Source organism: Eurosta solidaginis, chromosome 1 (genome assembly GCF_040869045.1).
Source record: "Eurosta solidaginis isolate ZX-2024a chromosome 1, ASM4086904v1, whole genome shotgun sequence".
NCBI classification, from domain to species: Eukaryota; Metazoa; Arthropoda; class Insecta; order Diptera; family Tephritidae; genus Eurosta; species Eurosta solidaginis.
In genome coordinates this window covers 323,770,243-323,797,761 of record NC_090319.1, presented here as the reverse complement: position 1 = coordinate 323,797,761, position 27,519 = coordinate 323,770,243, and the positions used below count along the sequence as shown (strand labels likewise).

The window sequence follows — 27,519 nt, the reverse complement described above, 5'->3', positions numbered from 1 at the left end:
TTTCTTCCCTTTGAAGTAGTCCAGTAATATTGGCTTCTACTTCTTATTGTGGGCTTAGGTACTACAATTATGCACTTATCACAGGACCGTGTGTTATTTAAGGCTTCATGTGGCTCATCCACGTCTGGTTGTGTATTCTCGATACGGTCCTTTACCGGATAAATATCCGGTATGTTCCGGTAACAAGCACCATTAAGGTACAAGATCGACCATGTCGGGAACGATTTAATATGAACACATTGAACCTTCTAGGCCATACCAACATTTTTTCTGAGGGACTTTTATTACAAAAGGAATAACTGTTCTGGTCCCTGGCTATAATTTGTATAGGCTTCGCTTATATTTTTTTTATTCCTGTAAAATTTTTTGATGAAATATACATTGAACGAAGCTCTAAATATAACCTTTATGTCTATGGAAAATTTTAATCTTTTTTTTCCCGAAATGCTAAGATCTTTACTTAAAAATTATAAAAAAAACGACAATGAAAAAACCAAGTGAATGAAGCAAACGCGACCCAGAAACAAGTGAATATTTTGACAGTAAAAATGAGTGTTCGTGACACTTTGCGTCGCTATATAATACGAAAAAACGTAAGACAATCACCTACAGTCACCGATAGTCACTGAGAGTCAGCGAAGTGAATGAATGCTCTTATATGATACGAATTTGGTTCCACTTGGGTGAAAGTGATTCTTCGCGTCGCTTTGCGTTATACATAATAACGCCATTAATCTATAATTTTACTGGAAAGACAATTTTCATAAAAGAAATTGTATACTAACTTCTCAACCAAGTTTTGGTTAAAAAGCGAATACATCGAATATACAGTTATATTTGACATTTGCAAATTATTGAATAACCTTTGTTGCCAAAAGGAATCATTTGTTCGGTTGTATAGTAGCCCTCAACGTGTTAATATTAGGTTATCGATGTCTGCCAAGTTAAATTAACCGATATAAATTTGTTCCATCACTAAAGAAGTCACCCCGATTTTGACGTTTAATTTGCGGTATTCCCTTTTTCATTACACATTGTGGTAAATACAAATTAATTGAAATAAAAATATAATTTCTGCTTTATTTGCATTAATTTTTTGAAACATGACGTATAAATTAACTGAAATTTAAAAGCAGTAAATATATTTCGCACCAATAACTCATATGTATTTGCAATTTACCATCAACAATGAGAAAGTTATATAAAACGCTGTTGTCTCTTACAGCTGATTTTACTGGATCACATCATCATAAACAGTAACTGTCGCCATCGTATAAAATGTTAGGATTACAACGGTATGCAGGCGGTGTAGCCACACAACTGTTTCGTCATATGCACTACGCTGCCTATAGCACGATAAAACGTGGAGCAGGCGCTACAGCAGCGGTTCCGAGCCAAGCTGATGTTGCGACATCAACTCCGGCAGAGAAAAGGGAAAATGCAGACATGCCTGAGAGTGTTAGTACAAGCGTTAGAATACCAAAAGGTAACATACACATATTGCTTGAAATGTGTTTTCTCAGAAATTCCAATCCTATGCAGGTTCGTTAGTGGCTGCAGCATTTGAGTCTCTCAAAGATGAGAATAGTACAAGCACTACTGAAACATGTAAAGCAAACGGTTTATCAAAAAAAATTGATAGCTTGGACGAGCGTATCATAAATGCAAAAACGGTTAACGGTATATTGGCCGTATCCGAAGGAAATGGACCACTTTCGCGCAAACATGCGTTAAAAATAGTTTCAATATTAGCTGAATGGAGTTCAATGAATCGTGCAAAAATCAATGAATTTGAAAATGATGCACGATTTTTGCGCATCTGTCGTGTTTTAGGCCGTACAGTGGCAAATAGGGCTGGTGCTGCGACCAATGACAAAAATAACTCGAAGCGTATATCAGGGTTTCGCACAGATGATCTTAATACTGTGCTGGGTGTTGCTGGAGATGACGAAGCAGCTAAGTTAATTGCTAGCATAAGTTTGCCACAAATGGTAAAAGTGATGAGCACTTTGGCGCAACGTAAACGACGTAGCACACCACTTCTGCGCTCGCTTGCCTTCAATATAAGTAGTACAACAGATCAGCTGGATTTAAAACAGTGTGCTGATATATTATATGCAATGGGCACCCTAAACTTTCAGGATTCTGTGCTGGCAGCGAAAGTTTGTGCTGATATACAAGCGGTGCTAAAAAAAAATTCTGAAAAGTCTGCTGTTGTCGGATCCATTTTAACCAGTTTGGGCATAATGAGGTATCGAGATTTGGGTGCGTATATTGTACTAGTAATTACAATATTATTACAATAAACTCATAATTGCCATCATTTTGCAGATATAATGGAGGCGCTTACGCAATGGACATTAAATAATTCCGAAATTTGTCGACCACAAGATATTAGCGCACTCTTTATTACATCTGCTATATTGAATTTTAAAAGTTCTAATTTAGATGATGTACGTAACAAGTTGAGCACATCTATTGTAAGCGCTGATTTTCAAAAGAGCATCGATTGGCTTAATCACGTATGGTCGTTAGCAATGTTAGGACTTGTAAATGACGATCAATTGAATAGTGTTTTAAGGTGTGACTACAAATAATTATTTAATTTTTTGAAAATATAATTATATAAATTTATTTTTTACTCATCTTTGTATAGCGCTGAATTCATTGCGAAACTTGAAAAAGTCACTAATGATCTCTCGCCCACATCGAAAATGAAGCTTTTAAACCTAAATGGATATGCACAACTTATAGCTAAAGAATATAAAGGCTCACTTTTAGCTGCGGATAGTTCAGTGCACACTTTACCGTTAGCGCATTCAAAAAATAAACAAATATTAGTAAACGGTATGCTGGACGCGCTAAAAAGTTTACTGCCCAACAGCAACTATTTGAAAAGTTTGCAAGATAGTAAAATGGGCTTCTTAATTGGTAAGCTGAACATTCAATTTTAATCATGCGAAATAAAAAACCCAAAAATATGTTATTTTATATCTTTATTTTAGATGCGTTTTGCTTATTCGACAACAAACGGAATCCGCTACCTGTAGATAAACAAAATCAAAAAGCTATCAAGTATGTATTAAAATATGAGTAATTTTATCATCATACATTTGATTTATAATATAGCGCTATTTTGGCATTGGCTAGTTTAAAGACATTTATTTTGTAAGACTCAAAATTTCTCGAATATGAGCCTTTGGCTGTATACACATCCCAGCCAGCATTTTTTGAAAATTTTGATCAAAAAATATTTAAATATCATACCCCAAGATTATTAAAAACGTTCAAATTTAAAAGCATTTTCTGTTCGAAAATTAATGTATCGTCGGGAGGAAAATGTACATACCTTAAATGTGATTATTCTTGAATAATCATTTATGATTCCTATTTCAAAACACTTTTTATTAATTTTTGATATCATTGTAAAATTGAGCTTTAATAGTTTTAGAGTAATATTTGACTACTTTTCACAGTCATTCATTCCTGAACATATTTCAATCGTTTTGGTTGAGATTTTTGAATAATTTTTAAATGCGATCTATCATGCATTTATTCTTCATATCTCGTTCACAATAAGATACTACATAATAATCTTATTTCACATAATAATCTTATATTAAGGTACATTTTTCTCCCTACGATACATTAATTTTCGAACAGAAAATGCTTTTAAATTTGAACGTTTTTAATTATCTTGAGGTATGATATTTAAATATTTTTTGATCAAAATTTTCAAAAAATGTTGGCTGGGTACATAATAATCTTATTTCATCAGGGGAAGAAAGCATACACTAGTGAGCTATTCGAACCATAGGTAACGCGCAAACAAAGTTGACTGATATACACCTGCGACTACAACATCCAACATCAGCATTATCGTCTGCATCTTAAAATATGGATACGATACGGGATGTTGAAGCCGTATCCAGGTATGTCAAGATAGTTTCACTTACCTGGGGTTCAAATAGCTCACAACCTTTGTATTGTATTTTCTGGGGAGCCGAAGGTGGAGAAATGGTTGGCGAGATCTTCAAGCACGAGCATCATTACATTATTTTTGTCTTGCAGAATATCTTTTGCATAAATAATACAATTTTTATATATTTTTGCTTAGCTTCATGATTGAAAAAATATGTGTATGTGAAAAAAATAATATTTTTAATGAAAAGTAAAATTTCAACAAATATAAAAATCATTATTCAGTCAACAAATATATTCATAAAAGATTCAGAAAGCTGAATGAAAAATGATTATAAATTTTTCATCATCAAAAGTAAACACATTTAATTCAAATATGATTCCAAAATGTGATTGAAAAACTATATTCAGTTTTTGTTCATCGAAAGGTAAGCATATTTGATTATTCTTTTTGTTGATTTTTATGAAGTATTAAAATTTAATCATCAAAGGACTTCAAAAATGATACCAAAAAGTGATCGAAAAATGATTTTCGGGTTTTGATCATCAGGAGTAGTCACATTTGATTATTTCTTTTGTTCAATTGTATGATAACTCATTATTTATTCAGAAAGAGTAATCAAATCGTATTGATATGTAGGGGAATTCAAAATTTAATCACCTAAATGCTGAGTGGCAAAAACACAAACTCAAAATTTCCATTTGAATTGTATAGTTAGTGCATGCAATCAACTCGAGTTAATTATCTTAAGCCAAATTAGTAAGAGAATATAAATCCAGGAGTAGTTCTAAAATGAGTACCGGTCGTTTAAATAATAATGCGAGTGTATTTCAATATTTCTCACATTTATTTCCTTTCTCATTCAAGGATTGCGCTAATGATTGTCGATTTCCATGATGTCTGCCATGGCACCCATCGTTCCGCGAGCGGTATTACAAGTCTTTGCTTTGAACTGTTAGAAAAAAGTGGGTACAAAGTTATAGCAGTGCCCTATAACGAGTTCAATACAAGCGATAAGCTGTTAAAGAGAGTGCAGTATTTGGAAGCGAAATTTAAAGCGATAATTAGTAGTCAAGACTAATTTTTATTAATTTTACCAGTTATGTAAGTGTTTTTCAAGGCCGAACCCTTATTGTTTAAATTATAATAAATTCACACAACCACACAGTACTAGTTCAACTGCGAGAATCATAATTAGCTACTTTTTGGTTTTTCATTTATATGAGAAATGAATTCTTTGTTGCGCTTATTATCATTATTATTTTTAAAAATCCAAAAGCCCTTGAAATGGAAATTTTAAGCGATTGCATGCATTCTCGAGCTAAGGAACAAAAGCTTAATGAAAAACCAACTATTAAATGTAAACATTTATTTAGAAATTAAAATAACAAAATTCTAATTTTTAAAATATAACATTATGCTGATTGTGTTAGAATAAAAAATATTTTTTTTTAACCACATTCATTCAGTCGCATTTTTTATTTTCTTTGAGCATTTGAGCAGGCGTTTTTGATGCTGAACGTTCATATTCATTTGGCGGATTGACAGTACGTTGCTTACTCAAACCAACATCAAACCATTGTCCGGTCTCAACAAATTCTGTAGCAACTTCGGTCATTTTATGGAATGCAGCACGTCCCAACATGTGCCTATTGGTAACCTCCAACACCAACTTTTGGTCATAGACTTTAGTTGGATTATCCAATCTATAATGATCGCGTGCCTCTGACTCAGTAAGGCAAATACAATTCCATGGTGACCAATCTTCACCTTTTAGCCAACGTGGCAAACTGTTAAGAAGGAGTAGAAAAGATAGCAGTAATATGTAGTTTTAAATAAGGCAATCAAACAATATTCATAATGTGCAACAAGAAATATAAAATAGTTTACGCGTGCGCATGTGTCACTGCCGTCAAATCTTTCGTTTTGATTACTTATTGCAACATCATTCATTCATATAGTTACCGTAAATTGCTTAATACCGCATTCTTGCTAAGAATTGAATGACTATGCCAAATTTGGTCGATCAGATAACGTATATCATCCATTTGTAATACAAAAGCGAATGAGGCATTGCAGCGGCGCTTACGTTCATCGCGTTGTATCGAGCGTAATATGGCTGCGTATGTTTTATTATCCGTTGAGGCAATCTACATAAAAGGTAAATATGTAAAAAATTAGATAATACAACTGATTTGGTGGTTCAAGTTTAAATCTCATGTAACATGTGTGCAGTGTTGTGGAATGAATTATGTTAATTCCGTCCTATTATAGAGGCAATAGGTTGAAATGGCCGGCCCGTAAGGACCTTACATAGTCTGAATGTGTGCATAGTAGGGCGGGTCAAATTGTATGGGGAAAAATGGGGGAAAAACATCCAGTGCACATCCAGTTTCTGAATCTATGGGTCATACTGCGTAATATTGTCCATGGGATCATAGGTCTGAAATGAATTTCGAGCCTCCCTAGTTTTGTTAGACAATTTTATATCTCAACCCAATCCGAATTTTACATTTATTGTCATGTTTTTTATTTGTGAGAGCCGCTATTCGGATTGGGATATAACATTTTCTAACAAAATTAGGGAGGCTCGAAATTCATTTCAGACCTATTGTTCCATGGACAATATTACTCAGTATGACCCATAGATTCAGAAACTGGATTTGCCTTTTCAACAATAAATTTGACCCACCCTAGTACATAGTGTAACAAGAAACTTGTTCGGCGACCGAACTGAAAAACTCCATAAAGAACGATGATTAATGTTGTAGAGTAACTTTGCGGTCTTGGAGAATACTAGAACCTTCCTCGTAACTGATAACTGTGTCGCTGTTGTGTTAAAAGTGCTTCGCCACACTACCATAGGGATGCTGCTACTGGAGGCATTGATACGATGGTTGGCGTCATCTGGGGACACATCGTATGCAGGGAATACATTACGTATGTCGGGATTAATTCTGGTCAAGTAAGACTTTAACCTGTTACAATGTCCTCCTTGGTAGTTTACTTTCCTCTTCTGCAAGGGTTGGATAGTGTATTTTGGGGAACACCGGGCACGACCCAGCAAAGGGGTTTTCCGATTTTGTGTGGATTATCATTAGGGTCCTTATGCTTATCTGGATCAAACGGGTGGGCGGGTAGGTGCTGGATCTCATCACATTGCTTACGGAGACGTAGTTGTATCGCTCCTAACACTATAGTGCAAAATAAATTTTTTCGGTGTATTGGGCCAAACTCATTTCTTATAAATTGCTAAAAAAACTATTTCCTCTTTTTTCGAAGTTAGCCTCATTTTAGTTAGTTCGCATTTTAATAGTAAATTTTGTCTTTGCAAGCTTATATAACAGGTACTATGTGGGACCGAAGTCCGATCTTCGAAAAATAAAACCATATATTTCTCAATATTTTCTACCTACTTTATAAATCTGAAAGGAAACCAAATTGTATACCATTCAAAATTAAGAAATAAAAATAAATGTAAAGGTTGCAATTCAAGGCCTATGTTTTGGAGGCTAATTTCGAAAATATGGCGAACACAAGACACAGAACGTCCCAAACGTTTCTTCCAAAAAGAATCATTTAAATAAATGGGCATATTTATAGTCAAGATAGGGCATATTTATTGGCAGCTTTTTTGACACAGATACCTCATGGGATGATTAGATTCGGAGTCTATCGGGGACAACAACGTGCTACGAAAATTATACATAAATAGGTATTGAATCACAATCCATTTCCATCATCTTTTTTTGTGACTGTGCTTACGGTACCTAAAAAGCTCAGAAGACTCTACTATGCAACTTTTTGAAATTCGTTTGTAGGTTACACAAAATGCGATAAGCCAACGTCCTCATGGAACTAGAAGTTGGGTAGGGGCTAGCTGGATGACCTAGAAAGTTCAACGTGGTCATATTATATCGTTCACGAGATGGTCGGCCTAGTATCTTAATGATGCTTGTTACCGAAACGTTCCGGAACTATATCCGAAAAAAGGACCATCAACATCGATAACACTTACAAAAGCCTTCGTGAAGTGTCTTTATCACTACAAGAAGAAGAAGAAAACAACCTAGGTTAGTATATATAATACAATTTTTCTGGGAAGTAGACCAGTTACTGGCCTTTTCGAAATGTTCATATTTATGGTGCTCTTTACTTCAGGTAGATGGAATTTAGGGAAAGAAAAGTAATAGGACGAGCTAAAAGGATATGAGTACGAAGTGAGAGCTAAGAGGAATTAGAAAAAGTACCAACAAGGAGAGTGGAAGAGGTAGTGGAAGAGGATGTGATAGAGGAGAGAGAACACGATAGGGTAGAGAGGACTGAGCTATAAGGGCTAGTTAAAATGTTTTTCAATTAGGCAGATAAACCAAAACTCGGCCCAGACAGCGTTTGGCGTGTATTTAAGTTTTTATACCCATCTGTACTTGTCCGTCCGTCCGTCTGTCCGTTAACACGATAACTTGAGTAAATATTGAGATAATTTATCTGGACCCAGAATAGATTGGTATTGAAAATGAGAGAAATCGGATGATTTTCACGCCCACTTTTTATATGTATAACAGTTTAGAAAACACAAAAAACCCTGATTATTTAGTAAATAATACACCTAGAAAGTTGAAATTTGACGTGTGGACTGATATTGAGACTCTTGATAAAAATTTGAAAACAAATTTTAAAATGGGCTTGGCACCGCCCACTTGTAATAAAATCAATTTTACAAATATTATTAATCATAAATCAAAAATCCTAAACCTATCGTAACAAAATTCGGCGGAGAAGTTCCCTTTACTACAAGGAATGCTTTGAAGAAAAATTAACGAAATCGGTTAAGGACCACGCCCACTTTTATATAAAGGATTTTTAAAAGGGTCGTGGACGAATAAAATAAGCTATATCTTTGCAAAAAAGCGTTTTATATCAATGTTATTTCATTTCCCAAGTGGATTTATAATAATAGGAAAAACTTAAAATTACAAAATATGGGCGTGGCCCCTTTTATGTCTAAGCAATTTTCTATGTTTCGGGAGCCATAACTCGAAGAACAATTAGTTCAGAATAGAACCATATGTATACATATGTATTATTGCGCAGCCTTGTAACACTATTAAGCACACAAAACAAACAACAACAGCATTTCAAGTGTACAGCTGGGTATGTAATGTTCAGTTTCACCCGAACTCAGATTTCCTTACTTGTTTATAATGTGGTGCCTTCTACTACTTTGCACAATACTGTATGCATTAAATACAAGTTTGAATGTGTGTGGGTTTTTTAATACCTTTAAGTAATAGCAACGCTTGCAAGTGTCCACATTGTTTTGGCGCGTACGCAATGCAAACTGGGAGTATGGCTTAACCTCCTTGCATACTTCGCACATTCGCTTGTCACCATCTGAAAAAGGTAAATCGGTGCACACCGATGTCATAAAATAATTGAAATACATTTCTAACTATGGTATTTGAGTGACTTAGAGCAAAGCAAGGAACTTGATTCATAAGCCAAAAATTAAGCAAGAATAGAAAGACAATGCATTATCAATATACCCAACTGCACTTCTGGATAAAACTAAATGTACTGTTCCTTCAATTTTAAACTTTTTTCTACTTTTTATACTCAGCTGAGCAGAGCTCACAGAGTATATTAATTTTATTCGCATAACGGTAATGGCATAAACTCATCGATATAGGTATAGACTTCTATATATCAAAATGATCTGGGCGAAAAAAGAAATTCATTTAGCCATGTCCGTCCGTTCGTCCGTCTGTCCGTAAACACGATAACTTGAGTAAATTTTGAGGTATCTTAATGAAATTTGGTATGTAAGTTCCTAGGCACTCATCTCAGATCGCTATTTAAAATGAACGAAATCGGACTATAACCACGCTCACTTTTTCGATATCGAAAACTTCGAAAAACCGAAAAAGTGCAATAATTTATTACCAAAGACGGATAATGCAATGAAACTTGGTAGGTGGGTTGACCTTATGACGCAGAATAGAAAATTAGTAAAATTTTGAAAAATGGGCATGGCACCGCCCACTTTTGAAAGAAGGTTAATTTAAAGTTTTGCGAGCTGTAATTTGGCAGTCGTTGAAGATATCATGATGAAATTTGGCAGGAATTTTACTCCTATTACGTTATGTGTGCTAAATAAAAATTAGCGAAATCGGATGACGAACACGCCCACTTTAAAAAAAAATTTAAAGTGAAATTTTAACAAAAAATTGAATATCTTTACAGTATATATGTACGTAAATTATGTCAACATTCAACTCCAGTAATGATATGGTGCAACAAAATACAAATACAAAATAAAATTTTAAAATGGGCGTGGCTCCGCCCTTTTTCATTTAATTTGTCTAGAATACTTTTAATACCATAAGTCGAACAAAAATTTACCATTCATTGTGAAATTTGGTAAGGGCATAGCTTCTATAACGGTAACTGTTTTCTGTGAAAATGGGCGAAATCGGTTGAAGCCACGCCCAGTTTTTATACACAGCCGACCGTCTGTTCTTCCGCTCGCCCGCTAACACGATAACTTGACCAAAAATCGATATATCTTTACTAAGCTTAGTTCACGCACTTATCTGAACTCACTTTATCTTGGTATTAAAAACGGGCGAAATCCGACTATGACCACGCCCACATTTCGATATCAAAAATCTCTAAAAAAATAAAAAATGTCATAATTCTATAACAAATACGAAAAAGGGATGAAACATGGTGACTGAACTGGTTTTTTGACGCAAAATATAATTTTGGAAAAAACTTTTTAAAATGGGTGTGACACCTCCCATATTAAGTAGAAGAAAATTAAAAAGTTCTGCAGGGCGAAATCAAAAGCCCTTGGAATTATGGCAGCAATACTGTTCGTGGTATTACATATATAAATAAATTAGCGAAACCCGACAGATGATGTCCTGGGTCACCCTGGTCCACATTTTGGTCGATATCTCGAAAACGCCTTCACACATACAACTAAGGGCCACTCCCTTTTAAACCCTCATTAATTCCATTAATTTGATACCCATATCGTACAAACACATTCTAGAGTCAACCCTGATCCACCTTTATGGCGATTTCTCGAAAAGGAACTCAGGATCACTCCCTTTTAAAAAACTCATTAACACCTTTCATTTGATACCCATGTCATACAAGCACATTCCAGGGTTGCCCTAGGTTCATTTTCCTACATGGTGATTTTCCCTTATTTTGTCTCCAAAGCTCTCAGCTGAGTATGTAATGTTCGGTTACACCCCAACCTAGCCTTCCTTACTTGTTACTCTAAGCTTTTGTCTCTTCTTTATTCCTACAATCTTTCGGCTTATCCTTGGAGAATTTTATAAGTTCCATCCAGAGAATTTTCTGCCGCTTATGCAAGACTTCAACGTCACAATATTTGGTGTGCAGGAGCAAATTTATTTCACGTTGGACTAAATCGAAAATCTGTTGATGAAAAAACATAGTTTTATTACTGTTTCAAAAGAATATTAAATTTTTATAGATTTAAGATTTCATGATCTCAAGGCCAGTTAATAATAATTGTTATTCCAATGATGCTGAAATATTGAAGATATTAACCTGAAAAAAGTCTCAATAGTCGTAAAATGATCCGAAATATTACGCCGATATAATCTCATCCCTTAAGAGTCCTGAAATGATTCATAAAAAGTCCCCAGAACGGTACGGAAAGCAGTTCTGCAAAGATTCCGAAATTTTTTTGAAACAGTTTTCAACTAATAGTGAAACGATTTTCAAAACAATTGCGAAATAGTCCCGAAATGAACCCGAATTGCCCAACTGACCAGTAATGATCCCGAAACTTAATACGTAATTGACGCTTAACCGTTGTAACGGTTATGGCCGTCCAAAAAGGTGCACCAGCCGCCAATTGGTAACACTAAGGGAAATTAAATTCTTTTCCACCTGGTCGTTCCAGCAGAGTGGGGCTCGCCCTCTTCCTCTGCTTCCGTAGGCGAGTTACGGCAGGAATACTGTTTTGGCCGTAGCATCATCTTTCATTCGTATAACATGACCTACCCAGCGTAGCGATAAAGACACCCCCGAATGTTTTGGGGAGTGTTTTCGGTGTTGATGGTCCTTTGACAGACATATATCATGTACGCTCCATACGCTGACCCCTTGCCTGATCACAGCAGGTACGTCGTTTTGCCATCATTCACCATCCAACCCATCTTTTCCGCAAATTTGCAGTAAGCCAATCGGCGCGTGTCTACGACGATGTCAATGATAGTAGCATACTCCAGTAATTGCAAGCTCGTATAGAATATTGTTCTAGAGTGGTTAAGTTCTGCAGCTAGTAGTAAAGAAATTGCACGAAAGGTGATCATTCTGTCGTTTAGTTTCGAACGGCTTGGAGAGGACCTTCCCAATTAAGACTGCGCTGATGGTGTTGCTCAACGTGGTTTTATATAGCCGTATAAGCTTTGCGGGAAAACAAATTAAGACATAGCGGCATCCTTTTCGTACTGTCGAACGCGGTCTTAAAATCGAAGGAGAGGTTATGCATGTCAATTCTTTTTCGCGCATTTGTTTAAAAAATTTGGGGCATTTATTTATTTCCGAGCTATAACACCTGGATTCCAATAGTAGGGCATACACTCGCACGACCATATTTTGCATATAAGTAATCAATGAACTCCAAAACAAACTCGAAAGCATTTCTGAAGTAGTCCTGAAATTCGATTCATTTCGATGCAATCCTGAAGTATTCCCGAAAACGAATCACGAAGTAGGCTAATATAGAAATGTCTTAGAAGGTTCAACGTGGTCATATTAAATTGTTCGCGAGATGGCCGGGCTAATACTGGATCTATATCCGGCATATGACCTTCAACATCGATAACACTTCCCAAAGCCTTCGGAGAGTACTTTATTTAATAAGAAGAAGAAACGCGGATATAAATTCGTCTTAACTTTTGCTAATTCAAAAACCGAACCCGAGGACTTTCATTACAACAAATTCCGTTTCTTTCACTTGCAATTTGTGGGTGGAATATAAATAAAAATAATAAATCAGATTTACTCAGCATGGCCTAAGGGTAGACTGTTGCGATTTGAAATAAGAAGTCCTCAGTTTCGGTGGCGAATTCAGTCTTCTAAGAGATCGTGGCTGATTTCGATTGGTATGCACTATAACTAAAACCTTTTAATTTGTCATTTTAAAAATCCAGGGCCGCATTAACCTTCAACGGGGCCCCAGGCAACCATCAATTTTGGCTGGCCCTTTTTCACGTCCGTTCCCTTCTTTTTCCGATTAAAAAATACAAACTTATATCTTTCATAAAAATTTTATTGTCACAATGTAATAATATCAATAAAATTACTATCTACATTTTAAACATGTCGTTTTCTACATTTGTTTTCGGAAAATTCATCAATTATATCATTAATATCGATTTTGTTCAATAAATCTGACTCAATGCAAAGTACCCCTAACATCTCGAGTCGCCCTTGTCGCGTTGTAGCTCTTTCAGCAGCTTTGATTCTTTTTAATTGCGAGAAGGATCTGTATGTTTGTTTAATGGTGTGTTCAGTTTATACTTATATTTAATAATTCATGAGCTTAACACCGGCTTATAATAATCGAATTTCAATTATTATGTTTTTCTAAGAGAAACTGAAAAGAAAGAAACATTTACTGGCATATTGCGATGGACCCATTTCGAAAACCGCCAACGTAATTATCATCAGGCAATTTTGTAATGTTATCAAAGGTTTCACCGGGATTCGAACCGTGAATCACATGGTGAAACTGCAGTAGCCTTTAACCACTAGGCCATCCTGCTGGTATTTGTTTTCATGCTTAATTCAGTTTTTCTCATTTCTACACTAACAACACAATTGAGACATTTTGTCTCTATATTAATTCTGCCATGTAGATTTGGATCGTTCGGCAGAACAATTTGTGATCATTAATGTTAAAAAAATTCGAGGCGCTATTTCTGTGTCAGGAAATACATCGGCTAATTGATCTTCCATTAGAATCTTAAACAAATGGCTATAAGTTTTTTGTGCATCAGTGTATCTGGAGTTGACGTAACTTTGGAATTGTTTCATTTTAATGAAAAATTCTTCCAAATCTCTAGAATAAAAACGAACTAAGTTATTTATAGATTGGTGGAGGTCTCCATTACTTAGAGAAAAGTTATAATTCTCTTTTGTTAGTCTTTTGATTATTCCTTTCACTTCGATACACTTCTTTGCACGCTCATACAATTTGTCAAATGAGTCGGAAATGTCCTTTTTAGGAACCTTATCTAGTTCGTCGGTCGTCGCCTTTTAAATGCGGTGAATTGAGTTTTATTTATTTGAGTAACATTTATTTTCAGTTCTGATTATATTTTTCTTTCACTCTCTAGAATTTCATGTTGGTAAGAAAATTTTAGAAGTCCTTTTAATTTTTCGGGGGCCCCTAAAATCGGGGGCCCCAGGCAACTGCCTATTCTGCCTAGTTGTTAATCCGGCCCTGTAAAATCCTTCTATAATGATGAAACAATAATTTAATGATAACAATTTATTATTAATTGGTCTTGAGCTCATGAAATGGAAATTTGCGTATGATTAATGTATTGCCTGCCGACTGGAAGGTCGCACTATCTTGGCAGTCATTGCGATAACGAGCTAGCTTCATAAACGACCCTATTCCAGAGTTAGATTTGGAAATCCTATTAGAATTTTTTTCAAAAAAAAATATATATGGGCCAAATTCTTTGATAGTGCCATATTAAGTCATGCTCATGTAGAGGGAGTTCTGCAGGCAATTTTGAAAGTAACTCTGGTAGGTAGTTATTCTTCCCAATCCCAGTTATGCTTATGTTGCATGGACTTACTTTTTCCAAAAAATAATGCATTTACTGACCTCAGCAAAATCCGGGAAATCACGTTCATCTAACAAAACTTGCTTGACCTTCGTTAAAAGTTCCACACGTTCCTTTCTGCTCATCTTCTTTTGCATGTCTTTATAAATTTCGGTAAGGAATCGAGCTCGTTGTGTACGTAACAAATCCAAGTGAATTACATTATCTATTGAGATAAACAAAAAAAATTGCAATTGGAAGGTACTAATATATAGAAATCTAGCGAATTTTGCCGTGTGTATGTGGGAAAAATTGCTGGATCTTCAGTCGAAGGCAGATGTTGGAAAGTAGGGTTTCGCTTTTCTTGAATGCCAAATGGGTCGAATCGATGTTACAGAATGGCACTTGGCCTAGACGTATAAGCCTCGGTTGAAACTTAAACTCAGGCGTAGTGGCTTATTGATACCTTGAAAATACACTATGTCAGCAAACTTTAGGAAAAGCCCCAATTAACCTCCTATTTCAGAAAACGGTTGAAGAGCAGACGTTCTTTCGAACTAACAGCCGAGATAAAGCGATATTCCAGTCAGCCGTGCTTTTCTCATGGGTATTCTCCAGTGGCGTATGGTGAAAATCTGATAGATCTAATTAGCTCGCCGACGGTGGGCTTCAGTCTTTCGCATAGTACTTTTGATGGAACCTTAAATACGATATCAAGGAAGCATATTAAGCGCGATTGCCTTGTGATTTAGGCAGAGTATGCTTAAATGCATGCCGTCTGAGATTACCCGGTCCTGTTGTCATGCTATTTACCAGCTCCCGACGTACTTTCTTTAGTCAAGAGGTGGTCCACCTATGCAAAAGCATATGCAAATGGTCAACGGAATTCCAAAGTCTCTACTGGCAGCCACGTTCAGTTCGTAAATGTCTGGTCGGGCAAAGAGATCAGCGTGATAGCGTGATAGTTGCCAGGGATTTTTCGCCTTGTCATCCATTCAAGAGATACTTTGATTCACTTATAGGGCGACCACAACTTTTAACTCACACCGAGCTCCTGATAAAATACTTAAGGGACCCAGGTGTCTTTGTAAAACGTCACTCAGTGTATTCAGTGTATTCCTCCTGACAAGGTTTGTTAGGTTATCAGCTGTAGCCACTACTTGGCAGACCCAACCACAAGGTCCTCAAGCAGGTCATTCATAGCCATGACCCATGCCCCCAAAAGTTTGCTGGTGAACTCTACCAGAGTCGACTCGGCTCTGAGTGCTTGTAGGTCCTTTTCAATGGCCGGCGGTAGGGCATTGTTGAATGCTTCTTCAACAGTTGGAAAGGCTCCCAGTCCTTACGTGACCTTCAATTCGGCTTTTAAAGCTTTTTAAATGATCGAAGTCACGCTGATTGATTGTTGGGAGTAGTGAGAGATTTGTTCCACATTTGGGATAAAGACTATAACTTTGAACATATTCTGAGACTTGGAGACATAGCCCAATCTGAGAAAGTTGGCGTAAATGAGAGTCAGTTCTATAAAAGTAGTCCCCAAAGATATCTGTGGTTGTGCAGGAATTATGCCATCGGGACTCGGATACTTGGAGGGCTAAAAACAGTTCATCGTGCAAAGCGGCTTTCATAAATGGCGGTGAATGGTGTTCTTCTCAGGTCGGCAATCGCCGAAAGTGAAGTAGATTCCTACGAAACTTCTTCGGTATGTCGATTAGTCGAGGAGCCTCCACCTAACGCAGATATTGGCAAAATGCTCAACAAAGCAATGAACGACATTACTTATCGGCGTACACACATGCGTACCACAAATCCTTCATCACAACAGTACGGCAGTAAGTCGCAAGATCCCATAGCCTTCTTGCGTTGCGCGATTCATCCTTTTACAGGACTGCGGAAGCTTCTCTATGAAAAGTATGCATACTTTACACATCAAATCTTCAGTACGTCTCTCGTGGTTATCTCCGAAAGAAGACTAGGTCCCATTTTGTGCTTCATCTTAAATACTTTTGAAGTCGTGGCCATCAAACCCAACGCAGAACTCTACTGGATTAAAGGCAGCTCATTCCCGCATAAGCCAGCAAAAACAAAAGAAACAACAACAAAAAATATCTAAAGTGTCTGATAAGTAATGGCTCCTCACCTTTATAACCAATCCACTTAATTGGTTCACCTAATTTGGTCAACAATTTTTCATTGCGAAAATCCTCCATTGCTTGTTTGACAATAACACGCTGCTTTTCAATGCCATTACGCAATTGTATCTCCTTGTCGAGCAACACATTGACCTCAGCAATGCGTGCTGGACCTTCATATAAGCGCGCTATACGTTTCAATTCGGCTATTTTCCATTTTTGTACCTCACCGTACAACATTTCAAAGTCATCTTTGGTACGTGGAAATTGTTTAGCCAATTCAACGCGTTTGATACGCTTTTCAGCTTCCGCCTGTAAACGTTCCTCTTCAGCCTTCCGATTGGCCACCAAGCGACTAGAAAAGGCGTATTAACATTAATTCATTTAGTCTTCGTCATTGTTCTTACCGGTAATTTGCTGCTGCTTGCTGTATGTTACGCCATAAAATGTAACGACGTAGATTACGTTGGATCAATATTATTTTGGCTAATTTATTTTCACGTCGCATTTTTTGGGCATAAGTTTGATATTTACCGGGTGTTATGGTATAATCGGTGGCAGCAGAGACGTAGAGTACATTATTACCATCTTGCCAACATTGAGTGGATTGTTCATGGGCAGTATCCTAGGAAAGACATAAAATGTCACATTCATATGGGCCTTACTTCGAAAACTACAGCAGAGGACTTATTTGGACTTGGATAACGCTACTTGTTCTAGTCTGCGAAATGAGAATGCCTGCCTACAGATGGAATGGTAGCTGTTAAAATTAAAGAAAATATCATAAACAATCTGTTGTGTGGCGGATATATGCCATAGAGGTCCGATCGCTTCGCTTTCGACAAATGAATCATCGGACACCAAAATAAACCCGCTCGTCAAATTTCATCAAGATGTCCCAAAACTTGAGCGACTGGTTTGTATTCCGACGGACATGGCTAAATCTACTCACCTCGTATACTTATTGCTGCATCTATCTCTTCTCTTTTAAGTACTCACGATTTACGGTAATCAGACCAAACTTAGTATTGTGGCGAATTTTGACATCACTAGGCTGTTAGTAAATAATCACGCAACGACACAAACATGAAGCAGTCACTCTTATGAATATGTACATATTAAAGTTAGCGACACTTATGTACAAGGCAACGAAGAGATATCTCACACACACACTTGTAGTCATCAGCCGAAGTTGATACTCACACATACACACGCATATAGCTCAATTACCAAGAAGGAGATACAAGAGTGGCGAAACGTTTAGACCTTAGTAGAAATATGCGGACGAGGCAACAGAGAGTATAACAGCGGCGCAAGCTGAGGAACGACTAATCAGTTTGATTAACACACGCCATTGTGAAGTACGTGATATTGAAGTATAATTGTACTACTCCCAAAGTAATCTAAATAGAGACCAGTTTGCAATACTGAATATTAGAGTGATTTATTCATCAGTTCAGCGATACGAACGTTATCAGAAAGTGTATAATAACCAGGATTTTTCATTACAGTATGTATTCCATTTCATGACTGCAATTTTAGTCTAGAGGCTTTTGTCCTAGTTAATTTAGTTTGTTTATTTTGTTCAATAGAAGCACACTCCTAGAGGTTTTTCAAAAATGAGTCCGACACGTTCTAGTATTTGCACCTACTCATACCGCCCGAAAGGTACGAGAAGTGTTTGATGTGTCCACATCCTAGAATCACAACCTATTACCCAGTTTTCCGCTATATTAAAGAAGAAGGCCATCCTAAGGGATAAGGGCGGGGTAATACCTATGCTTCGGCCTTCAGCCTTCGATACTTTAGGCGATAACGGAAAGAATTCTGCCTGAAACACTTTCCATTTTGGCAGCAGAGCTACAAAATAATGTGCTGGACTACGGACTAGTTATAAATCATAGATTAGATGATGCAAGTTGTGGTATAAAATTTCACTCGCTCTGGCTAAAAAGGAGCTGATTTTCCGCATGCCCCAAGTGGTGTCTTTCCTGCCTCTGAATTGACCAAACTACAAAAAGCTGTGCTTCCATAGATGCACTCAAATCAGCTGGTGACAAACCCGTATTTATATGAAAAAGAGGACTTAAGTATATACACTCCTTTTAAATTTATGAAAGGGAGGCAGACGGGGATGGTTGTGACTTCGCCGAAATAAGCCACTTGTACTGTGGTGCCTTAGGCTTCGAAAATACCTTTAAAGTGGCTTTCGTGAAAGGCTGTGGTAGCACCCAGCCAATCCTGAGGCGAGTGGTAAGTATTGAGTCAAATACACACACACAGTATTTGAAATTATAAGATAAGCGTTACCGCTCGCAGGATCCAGGTAAGAGAGAAGCTGGTGTGCAACAATAAAGTCGCTTGTGAACAGGTGGCTAATGCCAAAGTAAGCTTGTGAAATGGGTTAGCGATGAATTGGTGTACGGACACAACGTCGCGAACTGCTAAATTGCCATTGCTCCCAATCGGTTGAAACACAAAAAGTTAACTCACCAAGCAAAGCATATATCGAAAGTCTAGAGTTTATGTAGAATAATGGGAAGGGGTTCGCTCGCACAAGATTTGCGGTGCAGACTTCTCTTATTGTAAACGCAGTTTCCACCATTAGTCAAGCGCATATCGGTACTAAGGATTTAAGTAACTATAATACTTCCAACGGTATATGCTTTCATAAGTGGACGTGAACATGCTAAATTGATCAGTGAAGCGAAGGTTGCCCAAAACAGCCATTCCCCAAAGTGTGGGAAATACAAATATCGTCTGATTGCTTTCAGCTTTCCTCTACTTAAAAAGGGCTGAGGACCAAAATTAAACAGTGTGCAGGACAGACACTTAGCGTAGCGCTGTCACCGCATCTCAGAATTATAGATGAGTGAGGCTAACATTGTGGTAAAGTTATTTTTCGCTATCGACACTGACTTTTGCGAAGAAGAGTATAACGGGATTCGCAGGGCTGTTTGCTGGCGTATAATACTTAAGGCAGGAGATGTGTTTGCCTAAGCTCGAGACAAGAATTCGCTAATTTTGATTTTTTACAAGGTACTGATACTTCTATAGCTGTTTCTCTTATCAATTGGGGACACGAGTAGTAGATAAATAGCATTGGTGGTTCGGAGGGCGAGTAGTTGTTTTTAAAAATTGTATCATTTGTTATTTTAGTGGACTGTATATTATTTTATTTGTAAATTTAGAAGAACATAGGGTGCTAATCACCTGTTACAGCTGCAATGTATTTATGTGGGGGAGCACGCTCTGTGGGAAAAGCCTTCTCATTTTGTTGTGAAAAACCACAAAAGGTGTTGCGACAGCTTTGTACCTATGTTGCGGCATTTGCAAGGCAGATGAGTTTTCACTGAGATCTTTTCATGTCAGAAATACACTCGGAGTGCTTGCCGAACAGTGCCGAGGGGCGACCCCGCTTAGGAAAATTTTCTTCTAATTGAAAAACCTTATTTCTAAAATTTTTATGTTGCTTTGTCCGGGGTGTGAACCCAGGGTCTTCGGTTTGGTAGGCGGAGCACGCTACCATCACACCACGGCGGCGGCCATATACATATGTAAATATGTGCATACATATAGTACACAGCATACATAAGTACAAATTAGAGAGCGCAGTGAGCGTAAAATTATCTTTGAAATTTGCTCATGTATTGACTGTTGATCGCTGTTGAAATGACCAGTGAGATGAGTTGTGTTAACAAAAAAATCAGTTAGATTGATTAGGAATCTGTCAATTTTACATAATTTTGTTAACTTAAGAGCGACAATTTCTCTTCTGTTGAAATGACTAAACTAATTTGTTCGCTTGACAAAGAACTCGGTCGAATTAACCATAATTCGATCAATTTCACCGTTAAGTCAAGAACAACAGAACCGATTTGTTGATTTTGCTAGCACTATTTCTTTCAGTGTAAAATCATGTAGCTTGGTGTATCATTTAATGCTGGAACGTAGTACTGCCCCTGTAACCTCAACTCGTTGGAAGATGTTATTATATGAAGGTTAAATTTCCCGACTGTAGAACCATGGTTATGAAGCCAGAACGGAGTAAGTCAGAGTCCGTTTTTTTCTAGTTCCTCACAATAGTACCAAGGCACAGACAAATATTTTATTAAAAAATCATGCCTTGATTCGGATCGTGATGAGCGTATACGACATTAATAACAGCGAAATCTTTTTTTTAACCACAAAACCAACACGTGGCTCTGAATTCTGCTTCCATTCTTATGACCACTGGGGTAGACGTTGAAAGATCTTACTGTCCTTCAGTTTTCCCTCGTCCGTTGTGTTTTCTGTATGGCGGTGATGTCGGCCTTTGCTTCGGGATTTTGCTAACCCCTCCGGTGTGGTGGTAGCGTGGGTTCACGCCCTGACAATGCAACAGCAACATTTTAGAAACAATGTTTCTCAATTAGAAAAAGTTTTTGTGAAAACTTAACTGCCTTGCAGATGCCGTTCGGAGTCGGCATAAAACATGTAGATCCCGTTCCCCCAGTTTGTAGGAAAAATTAAAAGGAGCACGACGCAAATTGGAAGAGAAGCTCGGCCTAAAATATCTTCGGAGGTTATTGCACCTTACAGTTATTTATTGTTTTTGTCCGTTTTGTTAGAAACCCGTTTAAGAGACGGCACCGAATTGATATAATTAAAGGCTATAAAAAAGTCTGGACGATAACCAACTGGCCTATTACAGACTATAGGAGAAGTAACTACCTACCTTTGCCCAAAGGAATACAAAATACACCTACTAAAGAATTTATTAACACAATAAAAAGAATCTTTCCGACTGCAGGTTTCTGTATGGGAAACCCCGTTAGTACTTCATACTTACAACTTCTTTTCCTTTATACTCGTACGTTTGTGTATCCCGGCTAACATAGCGATGGTACTTGATCTTATCAAAATATGGACCAGTCTGAGTGAATGCATCAAGATATTCGATACCTAATGAAGCAGTAAGAATATGTAAACGATTTTTGATCAAAAATAAGATTTTAGCGCTTACCCGTTGCTTTATCGCGATAGCCACATAGAAATGGCTTAATAATTGCTTTATTCAAAATCTCGACAACAATGGTTTTTGTTTTCATGCCCCCATCTTCGATATGTACCGTTATAAAATCGGGCATGTGATATTTACTAATAAAATTTTTTAAATTAAAAATGAAGTCACTTTAATTGAAGCTACATACTAATAATGTGCATACATATAGAGCTGGGTAGATGCATTACAATTATAACTGAATTACTTAGTACTTATAAAAAGTAATTGATTTGATGAGGTAATAATAAAAGGATTTAGCACTTTCTTGACTTCCTGGAAACTATTTGAAGTTGATTTCTACTTTTAAATTGCATTACCAGAAATTGAATATTTAATGGAATAAATCATAATTTTTTTCAAATAATTGATTTTTTTTTAAATTTGTATGTTAAATTTTGAAGTATTTCTGTTTAGTACGGCATTACGAGTATATGCATTTAAAATCAATCATGCGGTGAGTTTACTTAAAACATTTTTCAAGCCTTTTATTAATCTTTTCAATCCTGATAATGATGATTTTGAAAACCGAATCCTTTTTACATTGCATTCCAATAAATTGCTTTTTTGAAGATTGCATTACAAGCAATTGAGTTTTATAATTGAATTTCAAGATTTTTTCTTATACTTTACACATTTTTTCAAGGATTTAGTTTATTTGAAAAACTATACAAAATTTCAAGTAATTGTTGATTTGAATTGCTTTACGAGTAATTGTGTTATTGAAATAAAATTAATTATTGGCTAGTAATACAGATTCAAATTGTAAACTAATAGTTTTTTCAAATTCATTCGTTAATTTAAGAAATCAATCCTATTTTGAATTCAATTAAACTAGAGTTCCTTTCCTTTTCTTTTGTTGTCTTTTCTTTTCTTTTCTTTTCCTTTCTTCTCTTTTCTTTTCCTATTTTCCCTACTGTCCATTCTTTTGGTCTGCTTTTCTTTCCTCTTATTTTCTTTCATTTTCCTTCTCTTTCTCCTTTCCTTCAATTTCCTTTATCTAATTTTTTTTGTAATTTCATTTAACTTCATTTTATTTCATTTCATTTTATTGAATTTCACTATATTTTATTTTATTAACTTACAAAGTAGTACATAAAATTGTTGCAAGGAACGAATCGAATGAATATTCTTATTTGCTTTTGCAAACATTCCTCCTGTTTCAATGAAACGTGATCCAGATACGGATAGAGATTTAACATGTAAATGCAACAACAATGTGACCCATATGAATCAATTTGTTGTTGCATTTGCATGTAAAATTTCTATCCGTATCTGGATCACGCTTCATTGAAACGTAACAATTTTGAATATCAGCAAAGAAAATTACAAATTTACTCATATTTGCTGATTCTCGCTCTATACTCCCAACAAATCAACTACGTAAACACGCTTCATTCATTTGCTAACGAGATCACATCTGAGTTCGTTTGCATGAGGCCTGCTGGTTTTCTCAACAAAACAACATAAAACACATGTTGGTGGTAGTGGTGCCTTTTTTAAATTCATAGCGCTATATTTAATTTTTTGAATGGCCTGCACTTCTTGAGAAGACCTTAGACCTTACCGTAAAATTTAAATTTTGCGCTTGCCTATTTATATCATCGTATATATTATTTCTAATTGCTGTTTTTATGTACGGGACCCTTTTTCGCTCTTATTTGGAATCCAAATCTATAAACAAAGTTTTGGTTGTAAAGATGGAGATTCGGGCTTTTAGCGAACTTTGGGCAATTTTGGTCGTAATTCTTTTATTTAGCTATATTTTATTAAGATAATTTGTTAAAAATACCGATTGTGAGCACGCACAAAATCTATTTGTACTATGGCACTATTGTGAATACTTGCACTGCATTGCTGGCAGTTGCTATTATACGCTAGATGGCGGCGCACTGTAAGTTTTAATTGATTGATAAAACAACTGATTTTTGTTGATATTTGATAAGAGACTTTTATATTGGTTGCGCAAGATGCGCACGGGTTCGGCTCGTATAGATATAATTATATATAGCAAGTGAAGGTAATAAGATTCTAGTAAGGTTTTTTGAAAAGTATTTAAATAGTATTTTGATTACCATTAGAGGAATGATTTTCGTTAGAAATTCAAAAAGGGAGTACCTTGTAAATGAATTGAAAAAATTATTTGCAATTGAAATTAATTGTAATTAATAGTAAATTTAATTTGGATTAATTTAGAAAATAATTATTACTACCCAGCTCTGAATACATATTCGCATGAAATACGGAGGCACCACATAATCCCGATTTTTACACATTTTTAAGTTCAAAATGAGAGTATGTAAGATTTTAATGAGAAAGTGTAACATTGCAAGAAAGAAAGTGTATTGAAATGAGAGCGCATAACTGCAAGTTGAACAAGTACAGTTGTCTAAGTTCGGGTGTAACCGAACATTATATACTCAGCGTGAGCTTCTATTGTACATTTCATTTCAGATAAATTACTTTTCTACATAACACGTGGCACCGCCCGTTTAAAAGAAAAATGTCTCCCCATTTCATCTTGATAAGTGAAATATTATTGATTCAAAACTATTTTTTGCTAAGTTATAGCTTATTATTCTAGTCTACGACCCTTTTAAACTTGTTTTATATCTAAGTTGCCGTGTTCTTTAACCGATCACGTCCATTTTTACTAGAAATATTTTCTGCTATAAGGAAAATATGTGTACACAATTTCATTACTATATGTCAATTTTTCTTCGAGTTATGGCTCTCGAAACATTGAAAATATACATAAAACGCCACGCCCATTTTTTTTAAATTTGAAGCTTTTCCTATTTATTGTTATAAATCCACTTGGGAAATGAAATACCATTGCAAAGATATATCTAATTTTATTCGTCAACGACCCTTTTAAAACTCTTTTATAGTATAAAGTGGGCCTGGTCCTTAACCGATTTCGCTAATTTTCCTTCAAAGCATTCCTTATAGTAAAGGCAACCTCTCTGCCGAATTTTGTTACGATAGGTTTAACGATTTTTGATTTATGATTAATAATATTTGTAAAATTGATTTTATCACAAATGGGTGGTGCCACGCCCATTTACATTTTTTTTTCAAATTTTATCAAGTCTCAATATCAGTCCACACGGCAAATTTCAACATTCTAGATGTATTTTTTATTAAATAATTAAGTTTTTTGTGTTTTCCAAAATGTTATATATATAAAAAGTGGGCGTGGTTATCATCCTATTTCGCTCATTTTCAACACCGATCTATTCTGGGTCCAGATAAGCTCGTGTACCAAATTTGGTGAAGATATCTCAATATTTACTCAAGTTATTGTGTTAAAGGACTGACGGACGGACATGGCTCAATCAAATTTTTTTTCGATAGTGATGATTTTGATATATAGAAGTCTATATCTATCTCGATTCCTTTATACCTGTACAATCAACCGTTATCCAATCAAAGTTAATATACTCTGTGCTCAAAGCACGCTGAGTATACAAATGTAAGTTTAAAATGAGCAAATGTAAAACAAAATGCGATAGTATAAATTTATATTGAGAAAGCGTAATTTCAAAACGAGTAAAAGTAAATTCAAAAAGAGAAAAGCGAAATTCAAAATAGTCTACTGAATTATGCATTTATCTAAAAAAAAATAAAATAAAAAAAATAACACCTAGTCGTTGCTTGCGACAAGTGGAGGCATCCGTTTCTCGTTTTGGTCCGTATGCTTAAATGCTGTCTTATTTAAAGCATTAATACCAAAGTTGATTCGGAGGTGAAATTAAACCTGTGTTCTTTAGAACATTGAAATGAAATATATTGGCACAAACATTTTAACAGGAGTAATTTTGACTCACGTTCCCGTGAGGAAAGTGGTTAACTATAATCGCTGACTGCAACGTTCCAGGCGACGTGCCATGTGCAGACCCATATTTAATCTAACCTTTATTCTAATACGCACCAATAAGTTTTGTATGCGGTATAGGATAAGATAATAAAAACTTAAAAGCAAAACCTTTTTTTTTTCTTTCAGTTCGTCTACCACTTTCCTGTTATATATCACAAACGGTCAGTCGGCTTTCCCGACGGAGAAAATTCTAACTAAACATTATCTAAAATTTTGAATTTAAAACTAGATTTTGAAGAACTCTCATTTGAAATTTACAGTACCGCAATTAAATTTAACTCATTATTGATTTGAATTTACCTTTTCTTATTTTGAATTTTTTTGTTTTGAATTTACGCATTCCCAATATGAACTTATGTATCTCATTACCAACTTATATATTCCCAATACAAATTTACATTTTCCCATTTTTAACTTACATTTCTCGATTTGAATTTACACGTTCTTATTTCAATTTACGCTTTCTCGTTATAATTTTACGTATTCTAGTTTTGAACTTGAAAAGGTACAGATACCTGACAATACCGGCAATATACCAAAATCCGACAAGGTATGATCCGGACAAGCCAAAATATAGAATAACAAAATCCTGACAAAGCAAAATCACGACAAGACACATCCCAGAAAAATTGTCTGTAATAACAGAATAGCTTTGAAAAACTAGTGGGGATTTATGTAGCTTCTTTGTGCGGATTTTATCTTGCCAAGATTACGCGTGATTGATGTTTGTTCGTGTCTAGATTATGATTGGCCGTCATTAGGTCCAAGTCTGAAATATGATTTTTTGAGACTTGGTTGTTTTTGGGGACTATATATTTCGGGATTATATATGTCAGATTTATGTTATACACCCATAAAATACATACTTATAATATATATTCAAATCCAATTTTGGTCGCTCTACACCCTCGTCCAAATTCATTTCTGCTTCATCTAATAATTCCAAATCGAATTCAAATATACCAAACTGATTTGAATCGGTTTGTATAAGCAAACAACGATTCGGTATTTCACGTTCATCTTGCTTTAGCACCACATATTTGGGGTCCACTTCAAATTTACTTGATATATCCGCTTTGATATCGGCAATAGTCATACGATTTGAATAAACTTGTGCCACAATACGTGAACCGGCAACACGAAATTTAACCGTTACATTTTCTTCAGGCACCACATCGTCGACAAATTCCAATGGAATTTCCTTGAGTGCCATCACAGGTTCCTTTTCTTTATTGCTTTCGAGATTTTCTATGCCGCGTGTACATTTTGGTCGGATAAATTGTATATATTTTATATTTGGTAGTTCTTTTGTTTCTTCACAATTCATTTCGTTTATTTTTTATATAACAAAAAATTCGTGAATAAATAAAAAATTCTAAAGAAAAAGCTCGACATTGACACACAAAAAAAAAAATTTTAAGAGGTATTCACTATTCGTTGCTGTTAGTCGATTTGTGATTCAAACAAAGTTCTTGAATTTCTACTAAAGTTTGAAATGTTTGTTGGTTCAATACTTAAGGTTAAATGCGTATAGACTTTTATACAACAATAATATAAGTACAATAGGGTGGTCAAATTGTATGGGGGAAAAAAACTTCAAGTGCACATCCAGTTTCTGAATTTATGGGTCATACTGAGTTATATTGTCCATGGGACCATAGGTCTGAAATGAATTTCGAGCCTCCCTAATTTTGTTAAAAAATATTTTGGGCTATTTA

At 35.7% G+C, this 27,519-nt stretch overlaps 3 protein-coding genes across 3 annotated transcripts in view; 2 read left to right on the top strand and 1 right to left on the bottom strand.

The window, feature by feature from the left end:
• The first annotated feature begins 983 nt into the window (after positions 1 to 983).
• LOC137237789 (FAST kinase domain-containing protein 4) lies at positions 984 to 5,386 on the top strand. Its single transcript, XM_067761969.1, has 7 exons — positions 984 to 1,039; positions 1,226 to 1,486; positions 1,543 to 2,265; positions 2,332 to 2,581; positions 2,657 to 2,931; positions 3,006 to 3,075; positions 4,790 to 5,386. The coding sequence occupies exons 2-7, from the start codon at positions 1,279 to 1,281 to the stop codon at positions 5,001 to 5,003; spliced, it is 1,740 nt and encodes a 579-aa protein (XP_067618070.1). The 5' UTR covers positions 984 to 1,039; positions 1,226 to 1,278; the 3' UTR covers positions 5,004 to 5,386.
• Positions 5,186 to 27,128, bottom strand: LOC137237781 (IQ motif and ubiquitin-like domain-containing protein). The gene is made up of 10 exons (XM_067761956.1): positions 26,668 to 27,128; positions 21,886 to 22,019; positions 21,712 to 21,824; positions 17,288 to 17,505; positions 16,889 to 17,235; positions 14,811 to 14,974; positions 11,242 to 11,374; positions 9,204 to 9,316; positions 5,888 to 6,072; positions 5,186 to 5,712 (listed from the first exon to the last, which is right to left on the bottom strand). The coding sequence occupies exons 1-10, from the start codon at positions 27,126 to 27,128 to the stop codon at positions 5,388 to 5,390; spliced, it is 2,193 nt and encodes a 730-aa protein (XP_067618057.1). The 3' UTR covers positions 5,186 to 5,387.
• The window catches only part of LOC137237784 (mediator of RNA polymerase II transcription subunit 13), a 171,198-nt gene continuing 149,122 nt past the window's right edge, over positions 5,444 to 27,519 (top strand). Inside the window, exon 1 of the mRNA XM_067761959.1 lies at positions 5,444 to 6,083. The gene's annotated coding sequence lies outside the window, so the exon portion shown is untranslated. The remainder of the gene's footprint in view (positions 6,084 to 27,519) is intronic.